The sequence below is a fragment of the Laetiporus sulphureus genome, assembly GCF_001632365.1.
Source record: "Laetiporus sulphureus 93-53 unplaced genomic scaffold LAESUscaffold_1, whole genome shotgun sequence".
Classification (NCBI taxonomy): domain Eukaryota; kingdom Fungi; phylum Basidiomycota; class Agaricomycetes; order Polyporales; family Laetiporaceae; genus Laetiporus; species Laetiporus sulphureus.
In genome coordinates this window covers 423,856-439,064 of record NW_024468510.1, presented here as the reverse complement: position 1 = coordinate 439,064, position 15,209 = coordinate 423,856, and the positions used below count along the sequence as shown (strand labels likewise).

Below are 15,209 nucleotides of genomic sequence, written 5' to 3'. Positions count from 1 at the left end.
CGCAATCGCGCAGGACGGATGTGCCATACCGACCTGCACCTCCCTGGCAGCACGCAGCACTACAACATGCGGCCCGAGCACTCGATCACCCATTCATTCACTCGCTTCTCAGGCCCCTAGCACCCGAGGCCCGAAGGTTCCGAGCACGCCTAATCTCCTGACGCCCATATAATTAGAGGGTGACCACACCCCATCGCCTTCGCGCCTACCCCCTTCCCCTCGAGGCTCGCGTGCCCTGCGTTTCATATCTCTAATCGGCACATCCATCGCAGGATCGCTCTCAGGCGCCGTGGGCGACGAGACGCGTGTAATCAGCAGACAGCCCTGTTGGCTGATGTCTGATATTGTTCGGGTGTGTGACGCTGTGATCGGACAGTGGGCTCGCGTCGTGGATCATCAGGTCCTTGTCCGTGCGCCTTCGAATGATTGCTCCATTCAAAACGCATGTTTGCTCCGGCTTGGCTTTAGGAGGCCTTCGAATTCTGTGCGGTTCTATCGTGCGCTTCGTATGCTGCAGCAACCCTGGAGACCTACGGTCCAACACGTTTCTGTGAAAGAAAGTGGGCTGCAAGCGATAGAAGCCATTGCTTCGCAATTCAACTCAATTAGTCAGAAACTCTATCATTGTGCATTGTATTGTCCTATGCATTGTATTGGCGTGCCGTCGCGGAGGCCGGTGTGCGGAAATAAGGAGGGAACGCTTGTATCGTCCAATCAACCGCGGAAGTATGAAACGGGCTGCCTGCGTTTCTTCGTGTGGAAGTCATGTTCATGCCGCAGTCCGGAAATGGAGGCCCGGTATGCGCGCGCTCGCGCTTGAGCCAGTCAACGGTGCCTCGTACGTGGGCCGATATGGAAGGGTACATGAGAAGATGAGATGAAGCATGCACGTTGACACCGCCCCTCGGAAGCAATATTGCCAGGGGGTTCACCGCCTGACACTGAATTGAGAAGCACAACGAAATAAGGGGTCATCATGATGTGCGTTTGATAACCATAACCATCCACCATCCAGACGCTAGAACGACAAAATGCAGACTCTTCTTGGTGGCAGGAGAGCGCTCGAGAAGGTGGCACAAGTCTGGACTCACGGGCTTGATTATGAGCCGACCTTTGCAGCCCAAGCGAGAGAAGCGGTTGTGGCCTGGGGGAGAAGATCGATGTCTGTTGAACATGATTAAGCTTGCCACGTGTTGGTCAGCTGCATCCTCACCTGCTTAAGACTCTCGTTATATTCCCGTGTTGTCCGGTCAGTCGTGCGTATCGTAGGGGGTTCCATGTTCAGATTTCAAGACAAGTTTCTCCATCCGGTCGCGCTGAATTTGTTAGAATGCCGCAGCACGGCTCTTGAATTACCTTGCTTGCTCATTGTTCACGCCAAGTAATGAAGGGCTGACGTGAATTTCAGGTGCTATCTGCCGAGACCCTGTTTTCAGGGTGTGATCATCCCTGTTCATTGTTGCTGCAAGCACAGACGTGAAGGAAATTTCAGGAGAGCGCAGACTTAAGGCAGGCGCACCATCCGATGCGTCGAGGGTAAATTGACTGACCAAAGGGGGAAAATCCGTCCAGAGAATAGCATGTTTCTTCTCGGAACGCAAGCTCAGTGCGAAAATCAAACCCTAATGCAGTGATCCGCTGGCACCATCTCCGGTTCCTGACATCCGTGCGTGCATTCATTCATCGTCTCTTGCCAGCTTTCCCCCCGACACCTCGTTTCCCACTCTCATAGCGTGCCGTGCTTATTAACTTGCCAGAAGGAGGTGATCCGCGAAGCCAGAGTGCGTGTGCGATAAGTAAATGGCGTGCATCGGAAGGTAGGAATCGGCTGATCAGCGGAGGGAGATCGAGGCGTCTGTACGTACAACACTCATGTTGTCCACGTCCTGTGATTTCCCTGCTCGTGGGTAGATATGGAAGCGCGCATCGACCTAGTATGGAGAGCGGCTTGTCGCGTGGGAGGAGGCATGGGTATGTCTAGATTGCCGTCGTTGAGGGCGGCAGAGACTGAGGACAAGAATCCGTGGATGAAGGTGCTCTAGAAGCATGAACGCATTGACTTCAACATGCTCAACGGTTTATGCGCGCAATCACAAGGAGAGTGAGAGTTTCATCATCATTCATGGGAAGACGCTCCCACCTAATTCTAATACACGCGCTGATCGTCATTTCGCGCGCGTAGAGGCTGCAACCGTCCATGTAAATTTTCAGAGCTCATGGCTAATTTCGCGCATCAAATGGGTCAGCCAGAGACGGTGATCGGAGAGCCTGCATTCAGGTAGACCGGTGATTCAATGGGTGGAACCCGCACGGGTGGTCCACAGTGATGAGCAGATGCGAGCACCCAGAGCGAAAAGTGGAGTGAGCGAAAAGTCGAGTTGGCAAATGCCTGCGCTGCGGACGTCGATTAGTGTGTTGACCCTCCTGACGGCTGGTAACCAGCTCACCACCCGTAACCGTGCATCGTTGGTATCATCGAGCTGCATATGTGCACTTGAGACTGACGTCGGAAGGCAGCGGCACGCCAGTCGCAGCGGCAATCACAGATGATGGCAACATCGCGGGTTGCGCGAGGGATCATAAACGGGTGGTAGGCGGTCCCGATGGATTGATGCGATCGACCACAATGCGTCCCGGCTACGTCCAGACAAGTGGCAGGAGAACGCAGATAGAGTGTGCGATCACATGTTACACTAGGTCATTAAACAGGACTCATTGTCGTGCATTCAAGCATGCACGTACATGGGACTTTGCGCCTGACAATAGCCATCTGTCCGCTTGAGACACGTAGCGCAACATGATACTCCATCATACGTGAGCCACGATGAGCGGCTAAGCCGATCTATCGCTGAGGAATGCTGCAAGCAGGACTTGATTCACCCTATGAGTCTCTGGTGTGCAGATCGGCTTAGCCGTGAGTTGCACGTACCACGTCGGGATTGCTCATACACAGAGACATCGAAGTTCCAGTGGCAATCAGATGGCACACGTTACAGATCCCGTTCCATGCCTTGTTCTGGGCTGCACTGTCTGTGTTGGAGGCTGCTCAGCGAGAAAGAGTATCAATACGCCGTCGCCTCAGGCATGTATCGAGAGCTGGTTGTATATTATAGCCAGAGACAGTGGGAGTACGTAAAATTCAAGGGCATCGACGATGATGCATTGATGCAGATGGGCGGTAGTGCAAGCAACGTTCATGAAACGGGTCGCACCTGGGAAATCGTGACGAGAGTCACGTGGTCGCGTATGGCTTCATATGCTCTCAAGACGTCTCATTCTCCGACCGCTACATATACGTGGCCATCAATCAAAATGCTATCTGCATCTCCGTCCTTCCTACCACCATCTTCCCCATGGATACCGGTCTATATCGTTTGACTTTGGACGATGGAGGTTGGCCACTTCACACTGTACATCTCCTTGTTCTCATGGCATTGAGCCTGACAGGATCCCATCATTCATCATCGACTTATCAGTCGCAATTGGTAGAAGCCGCGCGCAAAAGAATTGACGATGAAATAGCACAGCTGAAACAGACCATCCATATTCTGAGCCGTCGGCGCAATGGATTGGCACCTGCAAACGGCTTGCCCGCCGAACTACTTGCAGATATATTTACGAGAAACGCATCCGCATATGATGCGCGGTTAGGCGAACAGGATGACCTTTCATGGGCGAGAGTGTCTCATGTTTGCCGATATTGGCGCAATGCAGCGTTGGAGACTCCGCGTATGTGGACACGGATCACGGTCAAGAGCGAGCCGTGGACACGCTTGCTCCTCGAGCGCACGAAGAATCTCCCCCTTGTGGCTCATTTTGATGTCCCGGTAGACTCCTCCCATCCACGAATGAGCGGATTCAGGCTATTAGCCATGAACTCACCCCGCCTTCGAGAGCTTACCATCTCATTTTCCAATGCGCGCACGACTCTCGGCACGAAGTATATGGTTTGGGACGCACTTGCACATCCGGCTCCTCTCCTCGAGTCTTTTGTCATTCAGACGCCTTTCCTAGACAACGTCAACGGTGTGCTGAACAACGTCCCTGCGCATGCACCGGCTGGAGTTTTCGATGGCCAGTTCCATTCGTTGTGGCGTGTAGAATTACATCAGTGCTCGTGGTGTTGGTCCACGTCCCTCTTCTGCAATACAGTCACTCACCTCGTACTCGACGGCCGTTGCGTCTCCTCGCAAACGCCTATACATCAGATCTTCTCCGCTCTAGACTGCATGCCTATGCTTGAAGAATTGGAGCTCATCCACGTCACACCTCCGGTGCCTTGGGACTTCGATCCTCGTACCATCAATGAGCCTCTCGTTTATCTTTCACGCCTCAGCTGCCTCCGCATCGACGAGCTGACACTCAACTGTGCAGCGATTCTTTTTACCATCTCCATACCTGCTGACACGAAGCTGGTGTTGTTCTGCCAGCCTTTCATGCGCTGTGACGAGATACGCGCCATTGGGGCGGCGCTCACGGCCAAGTTCGACCCTCAATCTACCGCGGAACATCGCATGCTACAGAGCTTATCGATCGAAACCAACGCGACAGACACACTGCAGCTGAACTTCTGGACGGATGTTCTCTCCCTGGATGAGCTTCGCGAAGCATCCGTCGGGGAAGCACTGCTGCAGCTTAACGTGGAGTGGGAGGGAATGGTGGTGAACACCTTGCTGACCACCTTGATGGATGCGTGCAACACACTGCCGCTCTCGACCGTGCGCGCGATGTACATCTCAGATTCATTCCCACTGTCAGTGACGGCGTGGCTCGATATGTTTGGATGCCCTCTGCGAGGCCTTACGGAGCTGTGGGTGACCGGGCATTCGGCGACGCATCTACCGCAGGCGCTGTTGAAGTACGCGTGTCTGCGGTGCCACTTCGACGAAGTGCATGGTAGTACACCGGAGCAGGAAGCTATGCCACATGGGAAGCAACCAGTGCTGTTTCCTGCCTTAGATGTGCTGACGCTCGAGGAGGTGGACTTTTCTGTCGACGTGCAGCCAGGGACGAACAAGACGTTGTGGCACCTTTTCGAGGAAGTGTTGAATCTTCGACAAGAGGCTGGGGGCTGCCGACGGTTATCATTCATCAAGTGTAGAAATTTGGTCGGCGACCAGATCTACGACTTGTCGGGACGCGCGGAAGTGACGTGGGATGGAGAATACCTTGATTTTGATCTGGATGAATACTATACTTCGAGCTCGGAAGAGGATTACGAGGAATTTTATGAGCGTGAGAAAGATAAGGAAGGACCTGACAAGGAACACGGAGGAGGTGAAAAAGACGATGATTAGGTATGTGCATGCTCGAATGCTTCTCATGTCATTTCTTTTTCAGACTGAAAATGAGCATAGACAGGCGGAAAGTCTCACGATGCTAAGGATAGGATAACGCATGCTGTCTGCAATACTAGTGTATAAGACTGTCAATTGATATCAGTGAGTCATGCCCTTCTTGCCGCACCACCCGCTAGCCTGCTAGGACAATCTGTAGCCGGGGTCATTCAAAATACGCTAAGCTGGAGCACTAGTCGACATCTATATTCTATCGATTGCTCTGAAGATACATCCTCGCGTTGCGTGCTGCAGATGCAATGTGACCTGATTGAGATCTCTCAGTCAGCAGGCGGATTGAATGCATCTGAGCTTGTTCAAGTCGATCGATCACAAGTAGTTCGACGTCATTTGCAAGCCGGACATGTTCATGTTCAACTCGGCCAGTATCCAGTGTCAGCCTCCCCACAGGTGCATAAATACGCCTATGGTCTGCGAAAGCCTCTTGACTTTCTACCCTGATCATCTCGACGAGACTCTTCTGCTGGGTCGTTGCGACCAGTGCACTAGGCTACCATATCCTGGCTTCTTTCTACTGCCTCAAATTTGGGACTGGTGTTGTCACTGCTGGGTGACTTTGGCGGCTAGCCATACTGGTTGCAGGTGGATATCAGCAATGGCGACACCAACCTGGATGAGAGCGCGAGGCAACAGTCTGGATTCAGCTGCTTCGCGCTGGCGATACCCTGAACTGGGACTAACGGGCTTTGTTGACGTGAGGTAGGCTCGCTCGGATCGTAGAGCATAGGTGATCAAGTAGGTTGCGATAGCTTAGAATTCAAGATGCTACGGAGGCAACACTATGGCAGCAGACTGGCGACACACTGGCGGCTCTTTGTTTAACACTCTGCCTATAACACATGTCTTGGCGACCTTTTGCCTCTACGTACCACTGGTAAAGCATGGTGGGCTCTATTAACCGTAGATAGTCATCCACACTTGAGGTGACTGCCTCTTTTGGCCCCCCATGCCGGCTGGGTAGGTGAGCAATTGGAGTCCGCGTCCGTTGCTCATCTGCCTTCTCGCCATGGAGGGCCCGGGGAATAGGACCTCTCGTGTATTTCCCGGGCATGTATCAACATTTTGACCTCAATTGAGGTTGAGGTGGATACGTGCCCCGGATGCCTGCTAGCAGTAGTACTGCCCATAGTAGTGCATGCCATGTAGTTCAAGTCAATTCTAACGATTAATGCGGTGTCCCTGTCGGCTGCGATGCTGCCTGCAACGAACTAGGAGAGTCATCGTTGCATAATGAGTATTGGCCGCCAACTGTCTTGCAAGTCAGTTTATTGTTGAGTCGAAAATGTAAATGTCAATGCCTGCACAGTGAACATTGCTAGTGGCTGGATCAACGAAGCATCCATTCCGCAAGTTTATTTCCCAATACAAAAATCACGGAACAAAGCGTCCAACACGTCTTCGACATCAATCAGCCCTGATATTTTGCCCACCGCCTGCGCCGCATACCGGAGCTCCTCCGCCGAAAAAACCACATCGTTTGGCTCTATCGACACATAGTTCAGCATCTGCTCGAGAAGAACATATCGGATGAAGCGAGAAACTCACGATAACTGAGAAAAGCATTCAGGAACTGCAACGCGTTCTCGAGATGTACACGTTGCCTTGCATGAGTGACAAGCGGTTCGTTTTGATTGGTGCCACCTTCTTGCATCAAATCATATCTGCACATATGCCAATCAATCTATGTGTAGAAAATGAGATGACAACTCGGCAGACCGTTTTAAAAGTGCTCCGGCGAAACCATCCAGAAAACCTTGCGTCCCCTTGTTCGTAGTAAGACTAACTGCCCAAGCCTTCGCGGCTCCAGCAGCATCTCGGATACAGTTAATGCGCTCGGGGGTAACATCGACCATATCGGTCTTGTTTAACAACAAGTACGTCTCGGAAGTAATCAGCGGTGCGACAGATTGTGGTATTCTGACGCTCGACTGAGACTCATTGTCGCCTACGATATCCGGAAGCGATAGCACACATAGAGCAACGTCTGCTGACTTTACCCTGTTCTGTCCATCAGTATTGACATACTCCACAATATGATGGAAGGCACCGACAGCTGCCTCGCGCGCTCAACTCCGATTTGTTCGATGAGATCAACTGTTTTCCGGATGCCAGCAGTGTCCGCTATGATAACTGGCAAGCCACCGATGTCAAGCGAGAGTTCGAGGATATCACGCGTCGTTCCAGGTATAGATGTCACGATTGCTGCTTCTCGTTGAGCTGAATTTGTTATATAGCGTGAGAGGATGCAGAGCTGTCCATGTTGTGTGCTGACTTACCAAGAAAGTTCAGTAAGCTGCTCTTGCCGGCATTCGGTGGTCCGAAGATAGCTAGTCGTATGCCGGAACGCATGATCTCACCTCTCCGACTATCAGCAAGGTGCGTTTCTATAATATGAATGAGCTTGAGGACTCGTTCTCTAGCTGCATAAAGGTTCGATGATGAGCAGGCTAGACATGAGATCCGCAGGACCACACGTGCCTTGTTCGTATACACCCTCTTCGATGTCTTCATCTTCGCCGAAATCGATAAGAGCCTCTACAAAAGCAAGACAGTGGATAATCTCCGTCCTGAGCTCTTCAAATCGATTCCTTGTGACACCCTGCGCGATGAATTGAATACGTATGGACGTGTTATAATGGGCGGTGGATCCTCTCACCCACCCCGGCCGCCATCAGCGCAGCCCTCCGCTGGCTCTCGGTTTCCGCGTCTATAAGGTCCTTGAGGCCCTCCACCTGAGTGAGGTCCAGACGTTCGCCTTCAAACGCGCGACGGGTAAATTCTCCGGGTTCTGCAGGGCGACAGAAGGGAAAGAGCGATAGAGCATGGAGAACTGAAGATATGACGGCACGGCCGGAGTGGATATGCAACTCGAGAACATTCTCAGTAGTGAACGACTTCGGCGCTGGGAGTAAGGTCAAAAACATACATGCGTGTTAAGATATGTTCGTAAGACTCACCTTTGAAGAATACTACGAGACCATCGTCTAAGAGGTTACCCGAAATGGGATCGACAACCCTGCATCGGTGCATCTTCCAGGACTCAGGTTCCTGCTCACGCTGCTTGCCCTTCTTTGCGCCACCTGCCGTCGTCCTCACCATCCCTTTCCACACTTTCAGGACATCGGGTCCGGATATCCTGATAACTGCAACGCCAGCCCTTCCCGGCGGAGTAGACAATGCATATATGGTCATCTTCTGCGTGTCCGACAGTGGCAGCCGTTCTAAAGTATCAGTGGACGCGTTTCGCACTTGATTCCTGGCGTCTGCTGCAATTGAGTCAACACTCCGTCGGCCATTCGAGTTAGCGAAGTCGCTTTTCCATCTTCCAGATGTGATCAAAGGGTTCACAACACTGTGCACGTCAAGTGGCCAGTATTTCCTGCTTGATACGAGTAGAGATATCCTAGGATTTGGCAGTGCAGTACAATCGTGAGGGCACAGTTGATATCTGCTCGTTGCACGCCTGCATCGCAACATCCGAGATGGCTGTCCTCAACCTGTGCGCCCACGCTGAGCTCGAAAACGCATAAGCGCCCTATGAGCGCCCAAAATCAGGGACAAGCGCCCAGTTTCACACGCTGTCTTTGGAACATTGCCGCGCCTTCTGTGCGGCGGCACGCTCACCTCTTATTCCCCCGCTATCGCTGTCTCGTTCATCTCACCGTCAACCTCGGTCTGCAAGCAGCCTGTAGCTACTGAGGTCACTTGTGCAACAATTATCTCCGCGTTTGAGCAAAGATGGGGCAATCACGTTCGCTACTCTTCCCGAAGTGGCAGCAGTGCTGGTGTATTGACTGTCGGCGTGTTATGCTTCACTGCAGCTTCCCAATTCATGGAGGACATGCAGCGGCGGTCCAATTGTGTGTGGTTTTCTTGCTCGCTATGCTTTACATACTGAGTGCCATGTGGCGTGCGTGCAGTCAATGCGAACGAGCTCGAACGACTGAAGAAGCGATTCATGAAGCTCGACAGGTGAGCCCACTCAAGAACGATCAGCGTGTATTTCAATCGTGATATGACTATTAATGTGCACAGTGATGGTTCCGGCTCGATAGACCGGGAAGAGTTCCTTCAAATACCACAAATTGCCAACAACCCGCTTGCGTCACGATTGATCGCTATATTCGATGAGGAGTTAGTCTTCCTGTTATGTCCGCTTTGTTGAACTGACATTCTGACCCAATGGCTCTGACAGTGGAGGTGGTACAGTTGACTTTCAGGAGTTCGTTGGCGGGCTGAGTGCATTCAGCAGCAGAGGGGGACGGGAAGAGAAGCTAAGATGTCTGTCTTGTCCGATTTGCCCATCGTTTGTGACGCTGACTGTTGCCGCCCGAACCTTTTCTATGCAGTCGCGTTCAAGGTTTATGATATGGATCGAGACGGTTATATCTCGAATGGAGAGTTGTTCCTCGTGCTGAAGATGATGGTGGGCAATAACCTGAAAGATGGCCAGCTGCAGCAGATTGTGGACAAGACCATCATGGAAGCGGATAAGGACGGAGACGGCCGATTAAGCTTCGAAGAGTTTGTGCAGATGGTGTCGAATACAGTGCGTCTTGCCCTTGCCCTCGCAAGTTGCGTGCAGTGCCAGCATGCTGACACGCGCGGCTCCGCAGGACATTGTAAAGCAAATGACACTAGAAGATCTCTTCTGATTCCCTCTCTCCTCGTGTGTTTATGCGTTCTCTCTGTGTTCCCGCGAATATCCCGGATTCTCTCTCAGCATCACCACAGTCGTCTACGTTATCGCTCCCTCGTTGCGCGCAAATGCCTGTCAGCTCCACCCTGCCTATTCATACGCCCGCATGCATGTCCACGCCCGCTCTTACTCTCCTCACGTTTTCCATACGATATAGTCTGTAGCCTCGTAGTCTATTCAACGAACCCTCTGGCATTAGTGAAATAGCGAATGTTCAACGTAACGATCGTCTGATGCGCGGATCTTGCTGCCGCTGATCCCGCATCTTCACCGCCAATGTGGTATCTCACTTTCATCGATACAGCACGACTCTCGGACTCCTCGACTAGGATGCAGCGATCAACCGCCTCCAAGATCTACTTGCATAAGGCAGACATGAAGTGACTAAAGGATCGAGAGGTTGCCAAACTTCTCCTTATAGCCTGATGATAGCCACGATGTCACTATCAGGCCACGTTGGAAGTGATGTTGCAAACACACCTGGTACGACCCACTTGCCCTTCTTGATCATGTTTTCCACCGTTTCGCGTATACGGGGGTGGGCATCGCTAACCTCCTCCGCCTTCATAGAAGATCCGGATTGAGTGAGACGGGGTTATAAACACCGACTCAACAAAGTTACGTACGGTAAGATCCTCGAAGGGCCGTGCGTCTTCGATGTTGGCAAGGGTCGCTTGGAGATCCTTAAGCTCAACGTCAATTTTCTCCGCGGTTTCCTTAGCCGTCGCAACCTATGTGTCGCGTCCCCACAAACATCATCCCAAGCCCACCATCATCGTCAGACACGGAATTTCCAACAATACAACACTTAGTTGCCTGCAGGACATTAGGGAAATTATGGAGAACGTACCGCCTTTGCTTCGAACGTCTCAATCGCCTTGATCTGCGTGCTCACATCGTACGTGATCGGCTTGAAGTCGCGAAGAATCTTCTCTGTCTCATCAATGACAGCAGTGTTCTTGAGCACGGAACGATACTGCGCGAAGTCAACCGTCGTGGGCTGCGAAGCGTACTGCGCGTGAACACGCTGGGCGTCCGCGTGCCGCTTGCGGAAGGCCTGAAGAGCCGCGATGGTCTCTACAAACATTGCGAGCGTATAGCGCGAGACGCGATTCAAAGATAGCCGAACTCACCCTTAGAGAGACCGAGCGTAGAGTAGATTCGGGTGAAGTCCTGGCCAGAGCACGTCATAAATTCCGGAAAGTTTGTGTCTCATCGTTCGCGCTCACCACCGCCGCGGCTGCTGCTTTGGAGGCCATTGCGAGCTGGTTCTGTTGTCTCAGATGTTGTGAATATTACACGGCAGACGCGATGGACGTACGAGAAAACGGATCTGCTGTGGAGGTGGAGTTGGTGTCTGCCGGATGGTACCGGGAATGGCCGATGCCAGCGCTTGTGTGCACGGGCGAGCGGGGCGTATTTACAGGCCTCGTTGTATCTCTCTCGCTCAGCGTGTACTTTCACAATCTCTATAGCTTCACAACTACGGGATCTACAGCATCATGTTGGGGATACAGTACGGTGGTAATCGTCTTTGCAAAGGAACATGCTCTGCTTTATTGTGACCGTCGTAGTCCATGAGGCGGGATGTCGGACGTGGATAGCGAAGAGGAAGCTGGATGTTCATCATCGCAATGGGGTATCTGCAGTTTTTCGAGTAGGTATATTCTCTTTTCTTGGGAGTCGGACGCCTCAGCATATTCGCAGATACCCACGGTGATTTTACATTAATGTCGCATGAATTAAGTACTCAGCACTTAATAAGAAATTGTAACGTATCGGTCCAGACCAGTATCGCATTAAGGACAGGCGTACTCCGTCTGCCAAGTCCTGGTCGGTGGCCCCCGCAGACTAAGGTAAACCTTCACCTTGTGCTCAGGCTCCCTTCCTAAGCACACTTCAGCCCGGCGCGAACGTCTGCAAGGTGGTACGCGTCCGAATCCAAACCTAACACAGATAGCAGCGCCGAGCATGTGCTACAACGAGCTGGGCGACTGCGGGGATGACAGTCGTGTGGCCTGGACGCGGCGGATCTTGACGCACGCCGTGGTGTCTCCGGAGAATAAGACCGAGAGCGAAGGAGACAACACAGGTCTCACCCTAGAGCGTGGTACGCAGGTGAGGAGACGTTGATACTGGCCCGAGCAGGACGGCTGGACGCGCGAGGGAAGCGTGGGCGCAGTAGTGAAGCAGGCGAGCGATTAATGAGCAGCGATCGGCCCCCATCCGGGCAGCGCACGTGATCAATGTCCTATGTCATAAGGGAGGGGGCGTTCAAACCATTCATGCGCACTGCACTCACTCTCAGCACATCCTCCCATCTCGCTTGCCATATCACTCTACCCCCCGACCCTCATACCCATGTTCAAAACCACCACAGTGTACGGCACATCCCTTGATACCGAGCGCCAGGTCTTTGATGACCTTGAACGTCAGTTCACGCTCGACCATGACGCGCTCGTTAAGATTACCCAGCAATTCCTCGATGACATCCGACTCGGGCTGGGAGAGTACAATCATCCAATGGCTATGATGTATGTCGCGCATTTCAGCTCGCGTGAGTTGCACTGCTCATGCCTTTCTCAAGCCCCACATTTGTGACCGGCGTACCAGACGGTTCCGAGACTGGGTGAGTTGCATTCCGCTTCGCCTTCCTTACACACCGAATTATGGCGCGTGCGTCACTTCATCATTAAATGCGACGCACCTCAACTGTTATGGGGCGCCTTCGGCTCCGTTTACGACGCAGAAGAGCGGTGTGGATGTGCCCGGTCTATGTCCGGCATTGGCGCTCCCTACCATAGCAAATTGTCTTTCTCTTCCTCCGGTGCTTCGTTCGGTGTCTGTGGAGCCAGGCACACTAGTGCCTTCTTCGGTGAACTGAGGATTCGTCTCACATGCACCTCGGTGCGATCACCGCACGTGAGCGGTCTTCGCGCTGGCATCATGCACGCGACTGTTTCACTTGCTATAGATGTCAATGTTTATCTCAAATCGGTGAAAGGCGAACATTCGCTGATGAGCATTCCATGCTAGCACATTTCTCGCTCTTGACCTAGGCGGTACCAATCTGTACGTACCATCGATCGCGAGAACAAACAGAGCTACAGCGACATTTGCTTACAGGCGGGTTTGTGAAGTCACGTTGCTCGGAAATCACCAATTCCGTATCCGACAACAGAAGTACAGGGTGTCAGAAGCTCTAAAGACTGGCGAAGCAAGCGCACTATTTGGTCAGTCACCTCTTGCCCAGATGCGACTGTTACTCAACAATATATAGACTACCTCGCCGACTCCGTCGACGCCTTCCTCACCGAGTTCTCCAGTGCCGTCTCTTCTCCCACCACGGCCGACATTACAAATCCTTTCGAGCCTTCCACTCCACTTTCCGTTCCACTAGGCTTGACATTTAGTTTTCCTGTGGAACAGACGGCGATAAATGAAGGGAAGATTCTGACGTGGACGAAAGGCTTCTCGGCAAAAAACGCAGTTGGTAAAGACGTTGTGCGCCTGCTCCAGGATGCGTTCGACAGGAAGCACCTGCATGTGCGCTGCGTTGCGCTTGTGAATGACGTACGATGCTTTAATTATGTTGTGCGAGTATCTATCCTGATATGACATATATCGCAGACAGTAGGGACCCTTCTGTCGCGTGCGTACGCTGCTGGGTCATGCTTACTCGGTGTGTGCTTTGCGCTCATAACAGTTCGCATCATCCGCTCATGTCTGATGATCATGTAGGCGCAATTTTTGGCACTGGAACCAACGGTGCATATGTCGAGAATGTCGAAAACATCACCAAGCTTGGTAACTCTCCAGCACGCCAAAAGGGTGGGCTTATGATCATCAATGCGGAATGGGGCGCGTTCAACAACACTGTAGGAAGGCGTTTGATCTACTTGTCTCAAAACGCTAATGATGTCGTTCTAGCGTTCAAGACTCCCCACGACTTCCTATGATAACAAACTTGATCGAGAGTCGATAAACCCGCGCAAACAGGCCTTCGAAAAGTTCATTTCGGGAATGTACCTCGGCGAGATCACTCGGAATATCCTGCTTTCCTTTATCGATGCCGCGCCGAAGCCACTTCTTTTCAATGGGAATTCGAGCGAGCCGCTAAACACACACTATGGACTCGACACGGCGGTAATGAGCGAGGTTGAGAGCGCGTGGGAGCTGGGCCGCACCGACGCCGCCAAGGTGAACGGCGCCAACGGACACGTACCGAATTGGCAAAGCGTCCACTTCACGGACGTAAAGGCACTAGGCAAGGACGACATTGCGCGGCTAGAGCGTATCCGGGAGATCCTGATCCAGAGGCTGCTGCTCGTCCCGGAGAACGTGTCCTTGCGCGATGCGGCGATTGTGCGGTGGACGGTGTCCCTTGTGGCGAACCGGGCGGCGAGGCTCAGCGGGACCGCTGTCGCTGCGGTTCTCGTGCAAACGGGCAATGCGAAGCTCGGAGGGGGAGCGCCGGCACCGAAGGAGAATCTCATCATTGGTGTCGATGGCAGGTAGGCTATGTGAAATGAAGTTTTCAGGAGCGAAGGCTGACGGTGATTCGCAGTTTGATTCAGCACTATCCGAACTTTGAGGCTCGGCTGCGCTCTTCTCTCCGGTCCTTGGTGGGAGAGGCGGTGGAGAAGTGCGTCGAGATCGACTTGGCAAAAGACGGAAGTGGTGCAGGAGGTAAGTGTTTGTTCGTTTTAACCGTAGCATGTCAACTGAGTGTTCATCGCAGCCGCGCTTTGTGCTCTGCAAGCCATTAAACAGGGTTTATAACCAACTTTCCTCTAGCCAGCATCACAAGGATCATTCCAATACATACATCTAGTTTCCACCAGCATTGTTGAATACGCTATTCCTCAGATTATCGACTTAGAGGAACATCCAGGGCAGTTGCCTTATTTCCCGCTGTTGTTTTAGCTGTCTGTCCTAGCCGACCGCTTGCAGTAGTACAGTATACCGGGTCTATAGACGCGTTACAGGTAGACCGGACGGACATATGATCACGTTCAAGTGTATGTACATTACTTTCTTCTGTTCGTAATAGCGTGAATTGTTTCTTTGGCAATCACATTTGTAGTCAATGGATTAAGTCGGAAGCGGGATCATTATTGGTGGCCACCGCGCTGCCCATGGGCGCTAAGTAT

The 15,209-nt window shown here is 52.4% G+C and overlaps 7 protein-coding genes across 7 annotated transcripts; 4 read left to right on the top strand and 3 right to left on the bottom strand.

Moving 5' to 3' along the window:
- The first annotated feature begins 13 nt into the window (after positions 1-13).
- LAESUDRAFT_9036 (uncharacterized protein) lies at positions 14-960 on the top strand. Its single transcript, XM_040914871.1, has one exon. The coding sequence runs from the start codon at positions 335-337 to the stop codon at positions 818-820; it is 486 nt and encodes a 161-aa protein (XP_040770133.1). The 5' UTR covers positions 14-334; the 3' UTR covers positions 821-960.
- A 1,048-nt stretch (positions 961-2,008) lies between these two features.
- LAESUDRAFT_9276 (uncharacterized protein) lies at positions 2,009-3,178 on the bottom strand. Its single transcript, XM_040914880.1, has 5 exons — positions 2,930-3,178; positions 2,743-2,870; positions 2,448-2,693; positions 2,141-2,394; positions 2,009-2,069 (listed from the first exon to the last, which is right to left on the bottom strand). The coding sequence occupies exons 1-4, from the start codon at positions 2,957-2,959 to the stop codon at positions 2,292-2,294; spliced, it is 507 nt and encodes a 168-aa protein (XP_040770132.1). The 5' UTR covers positions 2,960-3,178; the 3' UTR covers positions 2,009-2,069; positions 2,141-2,291.
- Positions 3,179-3,295: 117 nt separating this feature from the next.
- Positions 3,296-5,529, top strand: LAESUDRAFT_8622 (uncharacterized protein). Its single transcript, XM_040914848.1, has 3 exons — positions 3,296-3,393; positions 3,448-5,297; positions 5,358-5,529. Exons 1-2 carry the CDS (start codon positions 3,354-3,356, stop codon positions 5,295-5,297), a joined length of 1,890 nt encoding a protein of 629 aa, XP_040770131.1. The 5' UTR covers positions 3,296-3,353; the 3' UTR covers positions 5,358-5,529.
- Positions 5,530-6,709: 1,180 nt separating this feature from the next.
- Positions 6,710-8,549, bottom strand: LAESUDRAFT_753685 (tRNA modification GTPase TrmE; the record flags this gene model as incomplete). Its single annotated transcript, XM_040911798.1, has 8 exons — positions 6,710-6,840; positions 6,903-7,018; positions 7,074-7,355; positions 7,409-7,574; positions 7,634-7,777; positions 7,851-7,956; positions 8,018-8,259; positions 8,315-8,549. The coding sequence occupies 8 exons, from the start codon at positions 8,547-8,549 to the stop codon at positions 6,710-6,712; spliced, it is 1,422 nt and encodes a 473-aa protein (XP_040770130.1).
- A 629-nt stretch (positions 8,550-9,178) lies between these two features.
- Positions 9,179-10,477, top strand: LAESUDRAFT_718899 (calcium/calmodulin-dependent protein phosphatase). Its single transcript, XM_040907526.1, has 6 exons — positions 9,179-9,217; positions 9,278-9,329; positions 9,393-9,491; positions 9,553-9,638; positions 9,707-9,906; positions 9,974-10,477. Exons 1-6 carry the CDS (start codon positions 9,190-9,192, stop codon positions 10,010-10,012), a joined length of 504 nt encoding a protein of 167 aa, XP_040770129.1. The 5' UTR covers positions 9,179-9,189; the 3' UTR covers positions 10,013-10,477.
- Positions 10,074-11,315, bottom strand: LAESUDRAFT_668449 (ATP synthase d subunit; the record flags this gene model as incomplete). The annotated part of the gene is made up of 6 exons (XM_040905373.1): positions 10,074-10,478; positions 10,537-10,618; positions 10,683-10,787; positions 10,907-11,133; positions 11,190-11,229; positions 11,286-11,315. 6 exons carry the CDS (start codon positions 11,313-11,315, stop codon positions 10,441-10,443), a joined length of 522 nt encoding a protein of 173 aa, XP_040770128.1. The 3' UTR covers positions 10,074-10,440.
- A 601-nt stretch (positions 11,316-11,916) lies between these two features.
- LAESUDRAFT_718896 (uncharacterized protein) lies at positions 11,917-15,165 on the top strand. Its single transcript, XM_040907525.1, has 11 exons — positions 11,917-12,437; positions 12,493-12,590; positions 12,644-12,685; positions 13,093-13,128; positions 13,183-13,289; positions 13,337-13,629; positions 13,687-13,738; positions 13,798-13,934; positions 13,987-14,570; positions 14,624-14,745; positions 14,798-15,165. The coding sequence occupies exons 1-11, from the start codon at positions 12,303-12,305 to the stop codon at positions 14,836-14,838; spliced, it is 1,647 nt and encodes a 548-aa protein (XP_040770127.1). The 5' UTR covers positions 11,917-12,302; the 3' UTR covers positions 14,839-15,165.
- Positions 15,166-15,209: the final 44 nt, after the last annotated feature.

What these genes read in the sequence shown, in the direction of transcription:
- LAESUDRAFT_9276 (XM_040914880.1), bottom strand. Translation starts at nt 2,959, where the DNA reads ATGTCTCTGTGTATGAGCAATCCCGACGTG. An exon ending in GTATGAGCAATCCCGACGTG is followed by an intron (nt 2,871 to 2,929) that starts GTACGTGCAACT and finishes GGGTGAATCAAG; the next exon opens with TCCTGCTTGCAGCATTCCTC. An exon ending in ACGATGCACGGTTACGGGTG is followed by an intron (nt 2,395 to 2,447) that starts GTGAGCTGGTTA and finishes CGACGTCCGCAG; the next exon opens with CGCAGGCATTTGCCAACTCG.
- LAESUDRAFT_718899 (XM_040907526.1), top strand. Translation starts at nt 9,190, where the DNA reads ATGGAGGACATGCAGCGGCGGTCCAATT. An exon ending in CGATTCATGAAGCTCGACAG is followed by an intron (nt 9,330 to 9,392) that starts GTGAGCCCACTC and finishes TAATGTGCACAG; the next exon opens with TGATGGTTCCGGCTCGATAG. An exon ending in TGCAGATGGTGTCGAATACA is followed by an intron (nt 9,907 to 9,973) that starts GTGCGTCTTGCC and finishes GCGGCTCCGCAG; the next exon opens with GACATTGTAAAGCAAATGAC.
- LAESUDRAFT_718896 (XM_040907525.1), top strand. Translation starts at nt 12,303, where the DNA reads ATGTCCTATGTCATAAGGGAGGGGGCGTTCAAACCATTCATGCGCACT. An exon ending in GCGTTGCGCTTGTGAATGAC is followed by an intron (nt 13,630 to 13,686) that starts GTACGATGCTTT and finishes CATATATCGCAG; the next exon opens with ACAGTAGGGACCCTTCTGTC. An exon ending in ATCATTGGTGTCGATGGCAG is followed by an intron (nt 14,571 to 14,623) that starts GTAGGCTATGTG and finishes GGTGATTCGCAG; the next exon opens with TTTGATTCAGCACTATCCGA.
- LAESUDRAFT_8622 (XM_040914848.1), top strand. Translation starts at nt 3,354, where the DNA reads ATGGATACCGGTCTATATCGTTTGACTTTGGACGATGGAG. An exon ending in TTTGACTTTGGACGATGGAG is followed by an intron (nt 3,394 to 3,447) that starts GTTGGCCACTTC and finishes TGAGCCTGACAG; the next exon opens with GATCCCATCATTCATCATCG.
- LAESUDRAFT_9036 (XM_040914871.1), top strand. Translation starts at nt 335, where the DNA reads ATGTCTGATATTGTTCGGGTGTGTGACGCTGTGATCGGACAGTGGGCT.